Source organism: Globicephala melas, chromosome 9 (assembly GCF_963455315.2).
Source record: "Globicephala melas chromosome 9, mGloMel1.2, whole genome shotgun sequence".
NCBI lineage: Eukaryota > Metazoa > Chordata > Mammalia > Artiodactyla > Delphinidae > Globicephala > Globicephala melas.
In genome coordinates, this window is record NC_083322.1 from 59898449 (window position 1) to 59918919 (window position 20471).

Here is a 20471-nt window from a genome sequence, read left to right on the forward strand (position 1 = left end):
AAGTGTGATTTAAATTCGTTTTTAAACTGAAGACAGGGGAATGAACCTAAAGAATTTTGAGACCCACTTTTAACCCTATAAGACCCATGACTCCCCCTTTGAAAATCTGATGAAAGTTATGGCCCCAGAACTACGTGCATGTTTGTGTACATACAATTTTGTGTATGATTTTTGGGTGGTTTATGCATGCTCCTTAAGCCCATTCAAGGACCACTCCTACCTGCCTTGAACCTTCTAGATTTCCAGATTCAGGACTTTGGTAATAAAACTCTTAAAATGCTAAAAATAAGATATATGTATTTGAAACTATCACTGAATAGTAAAGACACAGCTCTATATTGTTCGTGTCTTATTTGCCAAATGCACAAGACTCAGTGATAGGATTCTTTAAGTTCTTCAACATTAAATGAATGAATACAGATCTGATTTTAATATCTATAACCTTCAATTTTTTTTTCTTTTTACTAGGCATATGCAGCGGTGCTATGGCAACAAGCTAATGAAAACAGACGCAATTCAACTGAAAAAGCATGTTTTGGAATCTCCCTACCAGAAGAAAGACTTAATGACTTTCGTGATGAACAAATTGGACAGTTGCAGGAGCTGATGCAAGAAGCCACTAAACCCAATAGGCAGTTTAGTATTACTGAGTCCAGGAAACCAAAATTTTAAAGTTTAACAAAGCATTTCAAATTCAGAGCCCCTTATTTTAACTGTCATTGGTTTTAAAAATTTATTTCTTAAGCTTTTAGGCTTTGAGAATGCCTGGTGTTAATGAAATATTCTTTTATCTGGGGATGAATGCTCTTTGTAATATACAGATCAGGATCATAAGTGGATGAAACTTCACATTATTGAAGTAACAGCACTTGCTGGATAGGATTTGTTTTTTGGATTGAACAAGAAAGAATGGCTCTAAAATGGACAAGCTTGTGAAATTTTGCCAAAAATTTTTTTATGTATAAATTCGTTTTAATGCTATTCTTGTTCAACCATTAGCTTCATGGCTTTAGCTTTATAAGTATATTTATTATGATAATGATTGATTGATAGATGTAGAATTCTGAGGTTATTATTTAATTTCCATTTGCATGGAATATCTTTTTCCATCCCCTCACTTTCAATCTGTAAGTGTCCCTGGATCTGAAGGTGGGTCTCTTGTAGACAGCATATATAAGGGTCTTGTTTTCATATCCAGCCAGTCTGTGTCTTTTGGTTGGAGCATTTAATCCATTTACATTTAAGGAAATTATTGATATGCATGTTCTTACTGCCATTTTATTAATTGTTTTGGATTTGTTTTTGTAGGTCTTTTTTCTTTTCCTCATTTTATTTATTTATTTATTGGCTGTGTTGGGTCTTTGTTGCTGTGTGTGGGCTTTCTCTAGTTGCAGTGACTGGGGGCTACCCTTCGTTGCAGTGCATGGGCTTCTTATTGCAGTGACTTCTCTTGTTGCAGAGCACGGGCTCTAGGCTTCAGTAGTTGTGCCTTGCAGGCTCTACAGCACAGGCTCAGTAGTTGTGGCACATGGGCTCAGTTACTCTGTGGCATGTCCCAGACTAGGGATCAAATCTGTGTGACCCCTGCTTTGGCAGGCAGATTCTTAACCACTTTGCCACCAGGGAAGGCCCTTTTTTTTTCCCCCCTTCCTCTGTTGTGCTCTTCTCTAGTGTTGTGTTTGGATTGCTTTTTCTTTTTTGTGTGCATCGTAGTTTTGGTTTGCGGTTACCATGTGGTTTTGATTTAGTAGTCTATATATATATATATATATATATATATATATATATATATATATACACACAAGATTGTTTTAAGTTGCTGGTCTCAATTTCAAATGCATTTCCAATATCCTGCATTAGTAACTCTCTTCATGATTGCTGGTTTTGATATATTTGTGTGTGGATGATTTCCTGCCTTTACTGTATGTTTGCCTTTACTGGTGAGCTTTCCCATTCAGAATTTTTTTGTTTCTACTTGCAGCCTTTTCTTTTCAATCTGGAGAAGTTCCTTTGGCATTTGTTGTGAAGCTAGTTTGGTGGTGCTGAATTCTCTTAGCTTTTGCTTGTCTGTAAAGCTTTTGATTTCTCCATCCAATCTGAATGAGAGTTTTGCTGGCTATTCTTGATTGTAGGTTTTTTCCTTTCATCACTTTAATTATATCATGCCACTCCCTCTGGCCTGCAGAGTTTCTGCTGAAAAATCAGCTGATTGTGATTTTGGAGTTTTTGCGTGAGGAGGTGAGCTCAAGTCCAGCAAGGTTATTATTTAAATACATTGTTATCCTGAAAATTTCATCACTTCTGCTTTAATAATACATATGATTATTCTTTTAAATGTCCCTTTTCCCTGAGTCATTGTTTATTTACAATGAAAGGTTAAAAAGAAGCTTTAGGATTCAGTATTATACATATTACCATTTGTCTACTAGATTTTACAATGTTTAATACATTTCTCTGGTGTTTGTTAATAACAGATGACCCCTTAATTTGTAGTTACTTTGAGAATCTCATTTATGGCCTAATTCATGGGGAGAAAAAAAAACACTTTCATTATTTTTTTCTTACACTTAAGTCAATTTATACACTGAAAAGAAAAAAAGCATTTTAGAATGTGACTGGGATTATGAATTAAAAAAAATATTGTACACTAAAACAACTTGCATATATAATTATGTATGTGTACTTTGATTTTTTTAACACCTATATTGGAGTATAATTGCTTTACAATGATGTTAGTTTCTGCTTTATAACAAAGTGAATCAGTTATACATATACATATGTTCCCATATCTCTTCCCTCTTGCATCTCCCTCCCTCCCACCCTCCCTATCCCACCCCTGTAGGTGGTCACAAAGCACCTAGCTGATCTCCTTGTGCTATGCGGCTACTTCCCACTAGCTATCTATTTTACATTTGGTAGTGTATATATGTCCATGCCACTCTCTCACTTTGTCCCAGCTTACCCTTCCCCATATCCTCAAGTTCATTCTCTAGTAGGTCTGTGTCTTTATTCCCATCTTACCTCTAGGTTCTTCATGACCTGTACTCTGAGATTCTTAATCATTTTTCAGATGCAATTGTGTTTATGTCAGCTTTTCAAAAAATTAATTCATATTTGCTCTGTTTTTCTGTCTTGTGCTTTCTCTGTGTATGGCTGCTGGGTCCCTCAGTCCTTTCTTCTATTCCTCTCTGATCAGTCTATAGACTGATCAGTGAGTCTTTTCCCATACGTCAATCAGTAATTAGTCTTTACATTATAACAGGCTCCAGGAATAAAACAATGAATAAGATAAAGCTCTTGCCCTGAAGTTAGTCTTACCAGTGCATTCAGGAACCCTGATTCAGCATGAACGAATACGTTACATCCTCAAACTCTTTATAGTACTATCTTTTTCATCTTCTTGGTTAATAGAAACCTAACACCTGCGAGGACACTGCTTCTTTGTGTCTTGTGATGTGGGAGTTGGGGATCCTTTAGAACTCACTGGAACATAGAACCCCCATTACTGTGTGACCCTTACTTAAGAAATCTTTCATTTGTAGTATTTTCTTTTTGGTTATACATTTTCTTGTTCTTTGGTACCTGGCTCATACCTCTTCATCTCATGTCTTGCCATCATTTTGGTGACATTAGTACTAATCTATGTGGTTGACTTACCTAGTAGCCAGATGGTTCTTTGATGGTTCATTATTCACTTTCACTAATCCAACCACCCATTTTCTTGGCTACACTTAAACCTGCTTTATTCAAAACTGAATAAAGCTCCAATTCTGAAATTATGAATTACTACATTCCGTGCTTTTGTCATTGCATCTTAATATGATGAGTTTTTTACTCCTGCACCTGGGCATTCTTTCAACAAATACCAAAGAACCTTAATATGCCAGGCATCATTTTAGAGACTAGGATACAGCGGTTATCAAAGACAAAATGTCTATCCCTATGGAATTTACATTCTAAAAGAGGGAAACAAAATACATAAATAAAATAGGTAGGGTGGTTAGAACTATGAAGAAGTAAAGCAAGGATAGGGGATAGAGCTGTGGTTCCCAAAATATGAACTGAGATGCCCCAGGGCACCACAGAGAACCACAGCGGTGCTGCAGGATATTTCAAATTTTTCAGGAAATCACAGCCATATTTTCTGGACACCACACAGTTACTAGTTTGAGGTATTTCAGTTTCACTGTTGTATTGCAACATTCTTTTGGATGACATATCTTTGTAAACCTGGGCTTTAGCAATTGCTGTGAGAAAAGCAAATACCACACAAAAATTAGTGACAGAAAATTTCCAGTATGATTACAGTGTTTGAGAAGCTGTGTAGTGTCCAGTAGGTGCTAAATTGTTTGTTAGTATTTAAATACCTACTGAGTTGTTTGAACTATGTAGTAAAACTGTTGTGGGGTTTTGTTTTGTTTTGTTTGCTGTAGGTGTGCTGTGTAAATACTGAGACACTAAGAGTGTGGGAACTGATGAAATCAGCAGCATGTCAGAGAGTGGTCTGTAACTGTGAACTCATTAGTCTTTTGACCACTCAGTTTGTTCAGTATCATTCCTTTACTGCCTTCATTTCCATCCCAATCTCCCCTAGTTTCTGTGATCTTTCACTTCATCCAGCCATTTAGCGATACCCTCAATGTCACTGTCTCCTTTCCTTTTACCTCATCTGCTGCTCTCACCAAGGTAACCACTCACTCGCCAAAATTAATAGGGTATTAATCAGTATAAGATGGATATGTTAGGGACTTCCCTGGTGGTGCAGTGGTTAAGAATCCGCCTGCCAATGCAGGGGACACGGGTTCGAGCCCTGGTCCAGGAAGGTCCCACATGCTGCAGAGCAACTAAACCCGTGTGTCACAAATACTGAGCCTGCGCTCCAGAGCCCACAAGCCACAACTACTGAGCCTGTGCGCCACAACTAGAGAAAGCCTGCATGCAGCAAAGAAGACCCACTGCAGCCAAAAATAAATAAAAAATTAAAAAAAAAAGATTGATATGTTATCCTGTGAGGCTTGATAGTATTATTTACTCTCTCCTGCTTTTAACTCACTCCTGCTTGGTTTGTATACTGCCTAACTCTCCTTTAGGTTATTTTTTTTCTCGTTTTTAAAAAAGTGATGATGTTCTGTGGGATTTCGTCTTTAGGACTCCTACTTTACATATCCATTGCTTCAGATATTAGCTATACTCTTAAATCTATAACACCAACCTAAATCTCATTTCTTCAGATTTGTGTTTAAAATTCTGTTCGTCATTTTCCAACTCATATTTAAAATTACTTTTCTTCCCTCCTCAGGGAATGAATGATACTAACATATACTCAGTCCAGAATTCTGTAATTTAGCCTAGATTTTCACAATTTTCCTGGAGGCCTCCCTCTCATTATTCCATTCTGACAACTCCATGTGGTGGACTGCAAAATAGCCATAGTTCTCTATCGCTCCTAGTACCCATGCCCATTGCAGTGTGACTTTGCAGTTCCTCCCGTCAGGAATTCCATCATTAGAATTCCACAAACCTGGAACTGGCCTTGTTTCTTGATTTGCTAAAAAGAATGTGGGTAATGACAGTATGCCAACTCAGGCTCTAGGCCTCAGAGCCTTGTACACTTCCACCTACACTACTGGAAACCTACCTGGCTACCATGTGAACAAACTTGGTCTTGTGGAGAACGTGGAGCAGCGGTGAAGCCATCCTAGACCAGCCAGCTCTCAGCCAACTGCAGTTACATGAATAAGCCCAGCCAGGCCCAGAAGGACTGCCCGGCTGATCCCAGCCCAAATTTGCCAATTGTAAGTTAAATAAATGGTAGTCCTTTTAAGTCACTATATGTTTTATAAATGGTAGTCCTTTTAAGTCACTATATGTTTTGTGGTGGTTTGTGATATAGTTAAAACTGATACACTCTACTGCTTTACTATTTCAGAATCATGACCTTTTCTCTACCTAGTCTGATATTTCAGACTTAGAATTTTTTTCTTTTTCTGTAGTAAGTTATATATGGCTTCCTTGTCTTTGGCATACTCCTTTATATATTATTCTCCATTTGGCTGTAAACATCGCCTTATTGACATGCAAATCTGATCTAGAGCTGGTTCAGTTATCAACTTACCCTTGGTGGTGGTGGTTGAGGGGGATCTAGTACAGTTTGTAGAAACTGGCAGTGTGTATTGAGAACTTTAAAAATTATCATACCTCTTGGACCCATTAACTCTATTTCTAGAATTCTGTCCTAAGGGGGGAAAAATTAGAAATGTGGACAAAGTTTTTGATATAAACATATTAGAATTGGTGTTTAAAAGAGTCAAAATTTGAGAACAAAACTTCCTCAAACATCAGAAAGGTTAAGTGAGTTGTGATAACATGTACAGTCAAACAATTTAAATTTAGATTTACAAAGGGTTTTTAAGGACATGGGAAATTACTTGATATTGATAAGCACGAAAAGGATGCTACGAAATAGACAACATTTCACAAAGACGTTAGATTTCCTTTTCAGTAATGTGGCAGACTTTGTTAACCTGAGCATTTCTCCTCATGAAAATGAAAACTTTTAGGTAGAATATAAAAGCATTTTTGAGAAGCATGTAGAGTTGGCAGTGTTCTAAGAGATTAGGTAACAAGGCCAATATCTAAGTGAAACTGCTGAAGCCTCTTTGGCTCCAAGGGTGAATTTCAGCTTTGGTTTTGATAGTCCTTTGGAACAGTAGGCAGAGGACAAAGCATACAGGCCTCCAGAGGTGGAGAAAACCAGCCGCTAAGGACTGCACCATCAGGGTAAGAGTGAGCCGGAAGCAAACCTGCTCCAGTGTTTGTGCAAAGTGAAGTAACCCCAAATTCAAGTTATCTGGGTGCTAAAACAGACAAAACTTGAGCTATGAATTTAGGGGCCCCAGAATGAATGCCTGGCAGATGTAAACAAATCTTTGGAGGATACTAGACAGTTTTCCTAGGAAATGAATGCCTTAAGTTTAAATAAAGTCCGTAAGGAAGGCTAGCATCATGAATGAAAGGCAGCAAAGATACAAGAAAATAACTTTGGAATTAGCACATGTATAAGATAAAACATCTATGTTTATATGTTTAAAAAATAAAAAGTTTTAAAATATCTACAGGAAACAAGGCATTATAAAAACTGACCTAGCATATTTAAAAAAGAACCAAATAGAAATTCTGGGAATGGAAAATAGACGAATTAAAATTACAAATAAGCCAATGTGGAGGTTTAACACAAGATTAGATGGGCCTGAAAAGAGAATCAATGAGTACAAAATAGAAGAAATGATCCAGAATGTAACACAGAAGAGAAACTTAAAAATATCAGAGTGGAGAAATCCAAAGGGTCTAATGTATAGCTAATAATAGTCTCAAATAGATGATGGGGCACAAGCAATATTTGAAGAAATCATTGCTGAGAATTTTTAAATCAATGAAAAATACCAGTCCACAGATTTATCCCAAGTGGGATAAATATGAAATCCTCACTTAGATAAACTGCAGTGAAACAGTGGAGTGCTGAAGACAAAAACTTGTAAAAGCAGCGAAAACAGAAGTTGCAGATAACCTTCAGAGCTACGTCAGCTAGACTTTTCTTTAGCTGATTTGGAAGCCAGAACCCAGTTGGATAACTGTAATGCGTGAGCAAAAAATAACTTTCAACTTAAAATTCTATACTTAGCAAATTATTTCAAGAATGACGGTGGAATAAAGACAGTTTCAGACAACGAAGCATGAGCACAGTTGCCACCTGCAGGTCCTTACTAAAGGAAATTCTAAAGGATGTGCTTTGTATAGTAGAAAGTTGATGAAAGAAGGAATAAAGGACCAAGATTGTTGTAAATATAGATTAATCTAAAGGAACATTTACCATATGGAACAATAATGATGTTTCCTGGGGTTAAGAAATGAGGGATTTAGAAAACAATAATATGTAAGTTGGTAGGGTAGTGATTGGAATAAGTACTCTAAGTTTGGATGGACTGAGAAGAGAATAAAAGTACTGATTAACTAAGTGGAAATGTGATTTCTAGTGTGTAACTCATTTCTGTATAACATGTTAGTGGTTGTTACATAGAAATGAGTATATAACTTCCAAGCTAGTAGAGGGGAAAAATGAAATAGGAAAAAACAATCATTATAAAATAAGGAAAGAGAAAAGACATAGAAGAGGAGCTAAGTAGAGAGATAAAAATTGAGAAATATAACTCAAAATGTCAGTAATTATCTTAAATGTAAATGGACTGTTATCCAGTTAAGGGCAGATTGTTAAACTGGTTAAAAAATGAAACCAATTATATGCTATGGTAAGAGACCACATCTAAAGCATAAAATACAGAACGTTTGAAAGTAAAATGATGGTAAAAGTTATACCAACCGGAAATAAGCTGATGTAGATATATACATATTTGAAAAAAGTTGCTTAAGGCAGAGAGATTGCTAAGGAAAGTAACTTCATAAAATGAAAGGTTCAATTTACTAGGAGGATCATTTTAAATTGGTATTTACCTGGGAAGTAAGTGATTAAACAGCCCCATATTCTAGGAAGCTAACAGTTCCAAATAACCCATGAATTAATCAAGAAATCCTAATGGATCCTAGAATATAAGTGAAACTGAGCACTAGTGGAATACTTAATAAAATATGTGGGTTGTAGCTAAAGCAGTAGTTGAAGGAAATTAATAGCCTTAAATATGTCTAGCAGAAGGAAAGAACGAAAAAAAAGGCTGAATATTGAGAGAAGCATCTAACTTAATAAATTAGAAAAACAGCATAAAATAATCTCAAAGGAAAGAAGAAAATCAAGATAAGGGCAGAAAATTTTTTAAAAAATCAAAAGTTCATTCTTTGAAAAAAGACAACAGTGACAAGTCTCTGGTGAAGTTAAGAAAAAAAGCGGGCACAAATAATATCAGGAGTGCATAAGAGGACATAACTATTTCTGTGATTTTTAAATATGATATGAGCAACAAAAAAACCAATAAATTTGTATCATGTAGAAGAAATGGACACATTTTTAGAAATATATAGCTTACCAAAATAGAAGAATGGTTTTACAGTTATTAAATTAATAACTATTCCTAGAAAGGAAATTCTAGACCTAAATAACTTCTTTCATGAGTACTGCCAAGTATTCAATAAATAAATAATTCCGAACTTAAGCCCTTACAGAGAACAGAGAAAGAGGGTTGCTCCCTAACTAACTTTATATCAGACTGGCAAATTCCTGATAGCAAATGATAAAATGGAAAATTACATGCCAATTTCACTTAGGAACATAGTTGCAAAATCCTAAACTAAGTATTCATCATGACCTTGTCAGGTTTATCCCAGGAGTCCAAAGTTGTTAGAAAATCAATTACTATGATCTGCCACATAATCAAATTAAAGGAGATTTACTCACGATCATCTCATTAGATGTAGAAAAAGCATTTGCTTAACATTCAACATCAATTCATGATAGAAATTCTCTTAACAAAGTAGGTATAAAGGTTACTTCATCAGTCTGATTACATGGTTTCTACCAAACATCGGCAGCAAACATGATGAAGAATCCTTGAAAGCTTTCTCCTTGAGGCTGGGGAAAAGACAAGAATGTCTGTCATCACTGCTCTTCAAGTCAAAACTCTTAGTCTCATAATATTATCATATATGTAGAAAATCTAAGGGAATCTATAAATCATTAGAATGAATAAGAGAATTTAGCAAGTTTGTTAGATGCAAAAATTTCTATCTGAAAGTCAATTGCATTCCTATATAGCAAGAAACAACATGAAAATTTATGAAAGTATCCTTAAAATAATATCAAGTATTAAATACTTAGAAAGCAGTTTCACAAAAGATATTCAAAACTCTCTGGAGAAAATTGTGAAATTTTACTTAAAGACACTAAAAGAAGACTTAAATGAAGTTGTACTCTATGCTCAAAGATTTAAAGATTGAATATTGTAAATATCTTAAGTATCCCCAAATGGTTTGTAGTTTCATTGCGATTTTCATCAAAATTCCAGATGATCTTTTTCTAATTGACAAGCATATTTTAGAATTTATATGGATATGCAAAGACCAAGAATAGCCAAGGCACACTCTAAGAAGAACAATGTAATAGGATTTACCCTGCCTGTGAGATAGCCAAACATAACTGAGACAGGCTGGGACCTGGGACCCTTTGCTGCAGTGCTTGCACCTGGACAAATGTCTCCTCAAGCAGCAGAATACAAAGAAACTACAAGGGACTGAAAAGTAACTGTGTGCATGTACATTTGGGGCAAATTATGAAAAACAAGAAACAAAAAAGACCAAAACCCAACTGCCACTTCTGAGGTGCTGGGAGCAAAAGCAGGCTACTGCACATGATCCCAGCACCACCAAAGGGGTGGGCAGGCCACCCAAGCCGCCCCTCCTGCCCGACCCCCGGAACTGCCCCTACCCTAACCCCATCTAAGGAACAGCTCGCCCACACCCTAGAGAGCTAGCAAGGGAACCAGTTGCTTGCTTTCACTCCCTTGTGCTGCAGCACGAGTCCCAATAAAGCCTTGCCTGAATTTCTTGTCTGGCCTCTTACTGATTTCTATTGATTAAAGATTCGAAGAACTCCGGTCAGTAACATAACTATAGTTATTAAGACAGTGTAGCATTTAATTATATGGAGGTTTGGTTTATGGTGATGGTGGTACTGCCGTTGCCATAATGGTGGTGGAGAAAGGACTCCCTTTCAATAAATGGTTCTGGGACAATTGAGTATTTTTGTGGGGGGGGGGACTTTTTTTGGTGCCTAGAATTGGCTGTACGTTTCTTAATTAAAGGCAAAATTACAACACTGTAAGAATATAATACAGAGCATATCTTCAAAATGTTGGGGTGGTAGAGGATTTATAAAATAAGACACAACCAGTTCTAACTGTAAAGGAAAAAAATAAATCTGAATATATTAACGTGTTACTTTTTTTCATTAAAAGGAGTAAAGCGTGCAAATGCAAGACGCAGAGTGTGAAGAAATGGTTGCACCCCGTATAGTGGCCAAAGAAATAGTATTCAGAACATCTAAGGAATTCCTACATATCAATGAGAAAGATGTAAAATCCAATAGAAAATAGGCAAAAAACTTAAACAAGAAATTCACGAATAGGAAACCCACATGATAAGTAAACAAAAAATACCCTTTGCCTCATCTGTAATAGAGGAATGCAAATGCAAATCACAATGATATTGTATTACACAACCTCCAGATTAAAATAAGGAATTTGACGAATAACAAGTGTTGTAAAAGATAGGAAATAATGAAAACTCTCATCCTACTTGTGGGAGTCTAAATTAGTATAACCTCTTTGGAAAACATTTTAACATTCTCTTACAAATTTGAAGATGTTTATAGCCTATACATACTATTACATTATAATGTGGTGGTTGATTACAGACTCTGCTGCCAACTATATGGATTTGAAGCCTATCTTTCTAGTTCTGTGATCTCAAGCATATGACTTTATACATAAAAAGAGTAAGATTTTGTCCTCCTACCCTGCCTCCAAGAATCAATTTTTGCCCTTGTGGGGATTAAATGAGTTAATGCTCAGAACAGTTCCTGGAAACTAAACACTATGAAGTGTTTGCTGAACTGCTCAGAACAGTTACTGGAAAATAAACACTATAAAATGTTTGCTATCATTGTTATTTGCTAGTACTGTTGTTATTAATATTACTTTACCACCGACAAAATCACTCCTTCATATGTACACTTGTGGAGGATTAGGATACTATACAAGAATGTTCATGTAAGAATGATTTTAGCAGCTGCCAACTGGAAACAAACCTAATGTCCTTCAACAGTAGAATGGATAAAAAGTTATGGTATAGTCATATAACAATGAAACAATGAACTCTAGCTTCTCATAATACTAACTGAAAGAAGTCAAATACAAATGAATACATATGGTATGAATCCATTTGTACAAAGTTCAAAAGCAGCCAGAATGAAACAAAATTGTAAGAGACGCAGATATTAGTGGTAAAATTGTAAGGAAATAACAGTCATAAAAATTGGAAGGATGGTTATTTCCATGGGAGTGAACAAGGTTGTGACTGGTAATGGACATATGAGGGTTTTTTGCGGTCCTGGGTGGGTATGTTTTATATTTTGACTGGGTGATGTTTATGTGAATGTTTATCATTATTATTCAATTATACATGTATATTTTAATACATTCTTCTGTATATCTGGTATACCTCATTGAGTTTCATTTTTTAAACTAGTAAAAACTTTGGGAGTGGGAAAGATAGCTGTTGTTTAAACTAACAGCAAAGGAAAGAGAAATAATAAAATAAAAATCTCTAAATAGACTGTCTGAAAGGCTTTTGGAGACACTTGCTTAAGATCATAGGAAGAAAAAGATATCAACAACCTCTTGCCCTGCCCCACACACGGCATATTGGGACTTATTTAAAGAGCATTTTACCATTGTGTATGATGTTGTATCTTTAAAGATACAGATTACTGGGTGCCCACTCTGAAGATTCTATATGGGATAGGGCCTGGGCACTTAAGAGGGTTAGACAGTTTTTAAAAGCTCTCTAGGAAATTTTGACGAATTTCTGAGATTGTTTTTAGTAAAGCAGTAGAACTCAAACAACAACCACCCATGATTAAATAAAACAGGAAAATAATTATTTTGTTTCAATTAAGGATCAACAACAAGTTTTCTTTCTTTTTAATTAGCTCCCCTCTTTCTTTTAGCCTAAACAAACTCTCCACAATTTTGATGTATTCATAGCATTTTATGAACTTGGTCAGTATGGTAATGTAAGAACACACCTGTTTGCGAGGGAAAATAAAGGTAATGTTACTTTTGTGTCTGCCGTTGTTGCTTTAATTCATCTTTTATAAAGGTCTTTGCTTTCTAGCCCTTGGCACCAAGTTAGTTGATGTGTTTCAAATAAACTTGGCTTTGCAGTGAACAATACTTGAGGGTTGTTTGCATTTTCTCTTGGTTTCTAATTTTGTTCTTTTGGTAAGAGACCTGATAGAGAAAGGACTAGAGGATCTTTGTAATGTCAATTAGATTCATATAAAATTACTGAATTTGAAGATGGTAAGTTTATCTAGCCTAATCTCATTTTTCATCTTTTCATTTTCAGAATTTATTTGATTAAGAAATTCATTTTGACACTCAAGATTAGTGAATTTGAAACACTAATTCACTTATTCCAACTAGTTTTGTGTTCTGGATATCTCTTAAGTTTGACAGAAACGTAGAAATGCTGAGTTCAATTGGCAATTATTATGTGCTTTAATAAATGTATCATTTTTGTACAAATTGTAAGATTAACTGGTTCTATTTTAACAAAGAAATAAGAGTTCAAAGCTAGATACCTGAAATAGTACACCCTCTTCGGGGTTTCAAAACATCTTTGTGCAAAAGCTGGTAAGAGCTGAATAGGGAATAATTGTTGCTAAGCAACTTCAAAAGAATATCTGCATAGTAACAACATATCTATTGAATACTGCCACTCACCCTAGATGACTGAAACGGTACCAAGCACCAGGATAGTAAAGAATAGTAAAATTTTAAATTTAAAATATATATCATAATGAACTTAGAAGACAAGCTCACTCAAAAGCAATTTGACTTTAAAATATGATTAAACAAAAAGATTGTGGTAGATACATTTGAAGGAACTGGATTTGAATTAGTATTTTAAACCAACTTTTCTAAAGTAGGGAGCAGATGTGAGTTTTATCTCAAAGCTGAGGTTTATGAAACATGTGAGCGACACCTTGTGCCTTCTAGAGCCTAAGAGACACCTCACATCATTTAACTCCGATGCCCCAATCTTCCTATAGAGAATACAACTTTCCTAGGGCAGGAATTTTGTCTTGTTCACTGATGCTTTGTTACTACTTAGAACAGTGCTGCCCACATTGCAAGAACTCAGTAACTATTTGTTGAATAAAATATCTAAAAATAGTGTACGAGGGTCCATTCTGGAGACAGAAACTACCATTAATTTGAATATGAAAAGTTTAAAATTAGAAAAGCATTAAATATAATAGGGAAGTAACTCTAAAGATGTAAAGGGACCTCTAGAGAATAGCCTAGGGCTGAGGGAGGGTACTCAAGGAAGGACAAAGTTGGAATGAAGCACCCTCCCCGAGGCTGGGATTCTGAGCTCACTGGAGAAGGTGTGGTTGCAGCCCACACAATAGCAGAGATGCTTGCTGTGTTGCCCAGGCTCTAGAGCTAGTCTGTATTTTCCAGGCAAGCAGGAAATTACCCTCCGGCAGGTATGCTGAGGCAGGCTGGCTGGCAGGCAGGCTTGCAGAGGAAGTTGGGGTAGTGGGACCCTGCTCACTGGCAGGACAGTGCGCAGCCTGGGGTGTGCAGTGTGCATGTCTGGAGGGCCTTGGAAAACAGCTCAGGGAGTGCCGGCAGGCCGAGGCTGGCGGCAGGCACGCAGAGCGAGCTGGGGCATCAGAAGCCTATCTGTGGGCAGAGTGCCACAAGGCCTGGGATGCTCTGTATCCGTGTTAGGAGGGCCATGTGAAGTGATCACCAGTTCAGGCCAGGCTACATACAGCTGGGGCAGAGTACCACTGGCTATCCCAACACACGTGCCACTGACAGCCACACAGCAGGAGCGAGAAGCAAAAATGGCAGCATACCACACTCTGGGAGAGAAATCCCATCTCCTGCAAAAACCCTCCATTGATAAAGCTTAACACGGTGCTCACTGCAAAGGAGAAATATTTAAATCTCCAGGATCACAGAGCCAGTAATGCAGGCTGACTTTGGAGAGGAGCCTAAATAAACATATCTAGCACAGATAGCTCACAGAGAAGGTTTATTATATACCAGGCATTGGGATGTATAAGGATTTTCTCATTTAAACGTCAACTTCCCTATGATTGGGGTTGCTATGACTTTCACCATTTCATCCATGAATAATCTGAAGCTTAGAGGAGTGAGGTAACTTGCCGGAGGCCAAACAGCGGCTCAGTGCAAGGTGCTGGGATCAGCTCTTTTAGTTTGCCTATCACCTGTGCCTTTAACCATTACACCATTATGCTCCTCAAAGGAAAATATAATTGAATTGGTCAAGGTAATAGATTGGTCCCCTGTTGGGTCAGCACCTACATGTCATGTCCTATCAAGTGGCCCTTTAGACGTGGCTTTGCAGTAGTCTAACTCACTCAGAGGTCTCGTGTTGCCCACAGGGTCTCAGCATTCCTTTGGCACCTCTGCATCAGTTTCTCAGAGACGAGCGCCCCACACTGGCCACCTAGGAGTCATGCCAATGAACAAGGCGGTCTCCGCTAGAATCCCCTATGCAGGGAGACACTGGCATGGCAGTGAACACTAGACGACAGCATAGCAACTATCCCAAAAGGAGGAGATTGTGAAGCTCCTTTCTGAAGTCCTTAAGTCCCACAAATGGGCCCTAAATCTGAACAGAGCTGATAGTACCTTACAAATTCAGAAATGGAGAGAACTACAACTGTTTACTCCCAAACCACACCAAACATACCTCACATTGTGTTCTAGGGTTTTGACCTTGGACCTCTTCTCACTCCCTTCTCCCCCTGGACACTCCATCAACTTCTTTTGCTCTCTTACCAGGCATTTTCATGACTCCCAAATCTCTATCTCCAGGTCAAATCTACTTCTCGTGAGTTCCATATCTCTGAATCCAGCCACCCCTAGATGTCCTAAGACCCAAAGACTACAGTTCACAACCGAATTGATGTGACTGCTCTAAACCTGATTACCCTTCAGTGTTTGGGCTTCTTTTTCTGAATTGAATCACCAGCTGTCATTACATGAGGCTGTGTATCACCCTTGATGGCTTCCTGTCTCACCTCCATGTGAAATAAATTCCTTTCCCTCCTTCCTACCTTTAACCAATTCATCACCAATTCCTGTTGATTCTAATAGTATTCGATATTTAATAGCTCTTACATTTACTCAGTTTTTTCTGTCAACACTTTCGCTTCTTCAGTTCAAGCCAGCATCTCGTCTGGATTTCTGCCACACCTTCTTAGCCACCTCTAGTATTGACCCCTCCAACCTATTCTCCTGAATTCAGCCAGGATAATACAATTTGAATTTGAGAAAAATTATGCCACTTTCCTGCTTGAAAAACCCTTCAACCATCTTGTTGAGGCTAAGTCCAAACTTCTTACCAGGTGTATTGTACGACGCTTTATGATCCAGTCTGTGTGTGTCTTTTGAATCGAGTGCCACTCAGGAGACAGAAACCATACCAGGCACTTCCACTGAGATAATTTAATATAAAGAATTGTTAACTAGTTATTGAAGAACTGATAAAGCAAAGAGAGAACACTAAGATATCAAAGAGAGAGATTCCAGAAAGCAGCTATCAATTCTAGGGCTGGGAGAATAAAGGGAGAGGTTGAAATTATTAAGCTTCAGAAGCTTCGAGATGGTGATTTGAGCAGCTGAAGCTCAGACCTCTGAGGAGAGCGTAGGGGACAGCTAGTGGTCGCGTCTCTGAGATGGTCTGATGAGGCCAGTTTGCAAATGGCAGAGAATGAGCTGCCACTTCTAAAGGGAAGTGAGGCTGGGCTGACCCTGAGAGAAGTGAAGAGCAAATAAGCAGCACGCAGTAAGTAACAGGAGGGAGCAAGCCTCTTCCTCCCGCGCCTGTCCAGTAGTTTTTCTCTAGCGCCCCCTATTGGCAGAGCCTAACAAAGCCTTGCGGCAGAGCAGAGATGTGATTTGCAGAGGGGCAGCCCCAACCTCACAAAGCAGACGGTGGGTTTGAAGCTGAGAGATCATAACCTAATCACTGACAGACTCCTCCCTTTGGCTGCTCAGCACACAAACACATCACTTCTATGCCTATTTGTCTTCTAAACAATGACAAAAACAACTCTATGTTTTTATGCAGAAATGCAACTATCCTTTGTTCAAATAAAGATATTCTCACCCTTTTCTCAAAATGAGGGGCCCAAAGTCTCAACCATAAATGAATCCACCTTCATTAGCAGTCACGCTATGTACCTCTGGGCCATAATAATTCCCCCAATTCAGTCACAATTCTATCTGAATATTTGGTCACCTAGAGACTAAATGGTAAACATATATAAAATAGTACGTGGAAGGATGTGAAAGAAAAATAAATTTGTATTTACAAATACACACAAATACACCCATTCATACAAAATGCAAAGAAGAAATAATATATAGCCATTTAGTCATTGTTTCTACAGCTATTCACAGGGATATGTTTATAACTTCCTTCTTCCACTACCCATCTCATGTTTCCTTGCCTCTCAGCCATAACTTCAGAAGGTCAAGGTTTTGTGCCTGGTGGGATGTTCTAAACCTTCATTCCTGAAGGGTCAGAATCTTCAGTGGACCTGCTATTTTTGTGGTTGGGGGGGGCGGAGAAATTTCTGCATTCCACGTAATTCTCCCTGCTCTAATGTAGCGCAGCAACCCAACTTCCTTTTAGTCATCAGGATCACTCATCTCAGCAGTAGATTAAGCCCATCTTTACCTATAAGATCAGTAGCATGAGGACCTAGGTGTCAGTCTTAACTTCTAATTCAATAGAACCACCATTGTGTGCAGTGATGGAAACATTGCTCCTTTCTAAACTGGCAAAGTCCAAGGTTGTGGGAACAGGAATCAAAAATTCTGCACTTGGATTATTAATAGTGAGGGAAACCACATGGAATTCCATATGTGGATTCCTGGACCTGTAAGCAGCTCTTTGCAAGCAATCGCCCTCAGCAAGAAGCCCATTTTCTTGTCACTTTAGCAAAGTTTTATTGAAACTAACTTTTTTTTTTTTTTGCGCTACGCGGGCCTCTCACTACTGTGGCCTCTCCCGTTGCGGAGCACAGGCTCCGGACGCGCAGGCTCAGCAGCCATGGCTCACGGGCCCAGCTGCTCTGCGGCCTGTGGGATCTTCCCGGACCGGGGCACGAACCCGTGTCCCCTGCATCAGCAGGTAGACTCTCAACCACTGCGCCACCAGGGAAGCCCTGAAACTAACTTTTAAACCAGACACCCCCATGCTCTACTCATCTCAAGCCCAAGCATACCTTTCAAATCTTTTAATCACACAATCCCTTGCTTAACTTGTCAGTTCTTTCCGTAGATCAAAGAAGTAGAAATGAAGAAGTAATTAACAGATGACTAGATCTCTTCCTTAGCTTCCCATTCAGTAACCTCCCAAACAAACTGTGACCAAACTGTATGAACAAGATAACATCTAGAGGAAGATCACAAGAAGCTGATGAGCCTGCACGCAGTGGGGGAATGGTGACAACTCTGACCCCCATCTCAATGATTGACTGAGATGACTTCCCTCCTTCCCTTTAAAAGTTTCATGGCCGAGCAGAAACTGGGGAGGTGATTTTTGGGGGATGTTGAGTCCACCATCTCCCCAGGTTGCTGACATTCTGATTAATTCTACCGACATTTGTGAGTACGTAATTGATTTTGTAAGTGGTGAGCAGTGGGGCCCCCATTCAATAACAGACCCACGTATTCCGACTATGAGAGAAACAGTACCATATATTGGTCACTGATTAAAAAATGTCAACTGCATCCTGTAAAATAGAGCCCCATCCATTCAGGATATTATCTCCAACTGGCATCATAGCTCGTCTTCAGGAGGCTGTTCCACCACTCTACTAGGTCAGCTGCTTCTAGGTGATGGGTAGTGGAAGACTGATGAACTCCACTGGAATGAGCCATTGTGCACTTTTGCTTTGAGATGAGGTCCCTGATGAGGAGAAATATTTATGTAATCCCATGATGATGAATAAAGCATACCAGAGGTTCACAAACTGGGGTGCTGGCAGGGAACTATAAATAGGAAAGGCCAATTCATGTCCAGATACAGTTTATTTCAATGAGAATAAGTCCATGCCTCCCCCATGCAGGGAAGAGACCAATGTAATCAAACTGTACCAGGTAACTGTCTGGTCCCTCTGGGGAATACTGGCACATCAGAGGGCTCAGCATTAATCTCTGATGTTGGCAGCTCAGGCACTCAACAAGAGTGGAAGCCAGGTCAGCCTTGGTGAGGGGAAGTCTCCATTCCGGCCACCATGGCCACTTTGTACGTGGGCTCACTGAGTAAGCACTGGGGTAGCTGGGGAGAGATCGAATGACATCCACACACCATGTTAATTTGTTCTCCTGATTACTGAGAACCTCCTCTGCAATGGATGTGTTTTGATGACCAGTCACATGGGATACAAGTATCTTCACACTCTGTGCCCTTTCTGAGAGATTCATCTTCATACTTCTTTCCCAGACCTCCCTGTCTGGTGTCTCCCAATATTGTTTTTTCCAAGTCCCTGATCATCTGGCTCAACTGTTAACAACTGCCCCTGAATCAATGTAGGTTCATACTTTTGTCCATCTTCTGGTGCAAAGTGAACAATCAAATAAACTGCTTGAAGTTCTGTGCAGGAGTGCAATGCTGCAGCCATTCTGGTTGGTGCTAGCACGTTTTGCAGAAACATCTGTACACCAGGACTGAGTTTTTTCCTTCTCAATCAATTGGTCAAAGGAACTCACAGGGGCCATAAACGTGGACTGAGGGAAAAGAGGTAATGCAAGCAAAGTAGGTGTCAAAGAAGCCTGAGCCATCTCATCGTAGAACTTGCTGATGGACTGCTGCTGTAAACACAATTGACGGTTTAGTGAGTCAGCACCCAGTTTGTTATAGGCAGCTCAGGTCACATAGTCACTCGACATCTCATGGTTAGGCATTTAATCTTTATCAGTACCTCATAGCAAGCCAAAAGCTGTTTCTCAGAAGGACAGTTTTCTGCAGAAGAGGGTGTGAGTTTGCTTTGAAACCCTTTAGCTCTAGGCTGTGATTCTCCTTATGTCGCTCACCAGAGGCTCGTACATCAGCCCCATTTGTTATAGACATTTTGGGTCTCAGTGGAAGCCCTGTCCTAAGGCCCAAGTGGAAGAGCAGTTGCACTGTCTTCTTGACTTGCTGTAGAGCCTTCTATTGCTTTGGACCCCACTCAGAAAAGGCAGTCATATGAGTTACTAGATAAATGGGTAAGAGTGAAACCCTCATCTTACACTTTCCTCTTTCAAACGGGAGCCTTCTGGTGAACTTCACGAACCTCATGCAGTTCCATTAAGGTGGCATGTTTTCTTTCTGCTTATATTTCTGTAGCCATACAATGTGTGTCCTAGTTCTGAGACACTCAGGAGGCAGCTGCACAACAAACTGAAGCCTAAGCTTGCTGATTTGCTGCCTTTCTCCTTTTTGAGGACAGGCGGGGCAATAGCGGAACTTCAGATCCAAGACTGTCCAAGCCCCTTTTCTTTACGTCCTAAAGGAGCATACTCTTTTTGCTTTGTCCATGTAATCATCTCCCTTTAAGCAAGTAAGTCTACTCACTGGCAGTTCTTTGTTCCTATCTCCTCTCTACTTTGTTCTACCCATTTCTTTCCTGCTTAGAAAGTCTTCTC

General features: G+C 38.8%; 1 protein-coding gene across 1 annotated transcript in view; it reads left to right on the forward strand.

Moving 5' to 3' along the window:
• Positions 1 to 2669, forward strand: part of SDHAF3 (succinate dehydrogenase complex assembly factor 3) — an 84902-nt gene extending 82233 nt beyond the window's left edge. Inside the window, exon 2 of the mRNA XM_030857230.2 lies at positions 469 to 2669. Within this exon, the coding sequence (XP_030713090.1) occupies positions 469 to 672 (204 nt within the window). The 3' untranslated portion in view covers positions 673 to 2669. The remainder of the gene's footprint in view (positions 1 to 468) is intronic.
• Positions 2670 to 20471: the final 17802 nt, after the last annotated feature.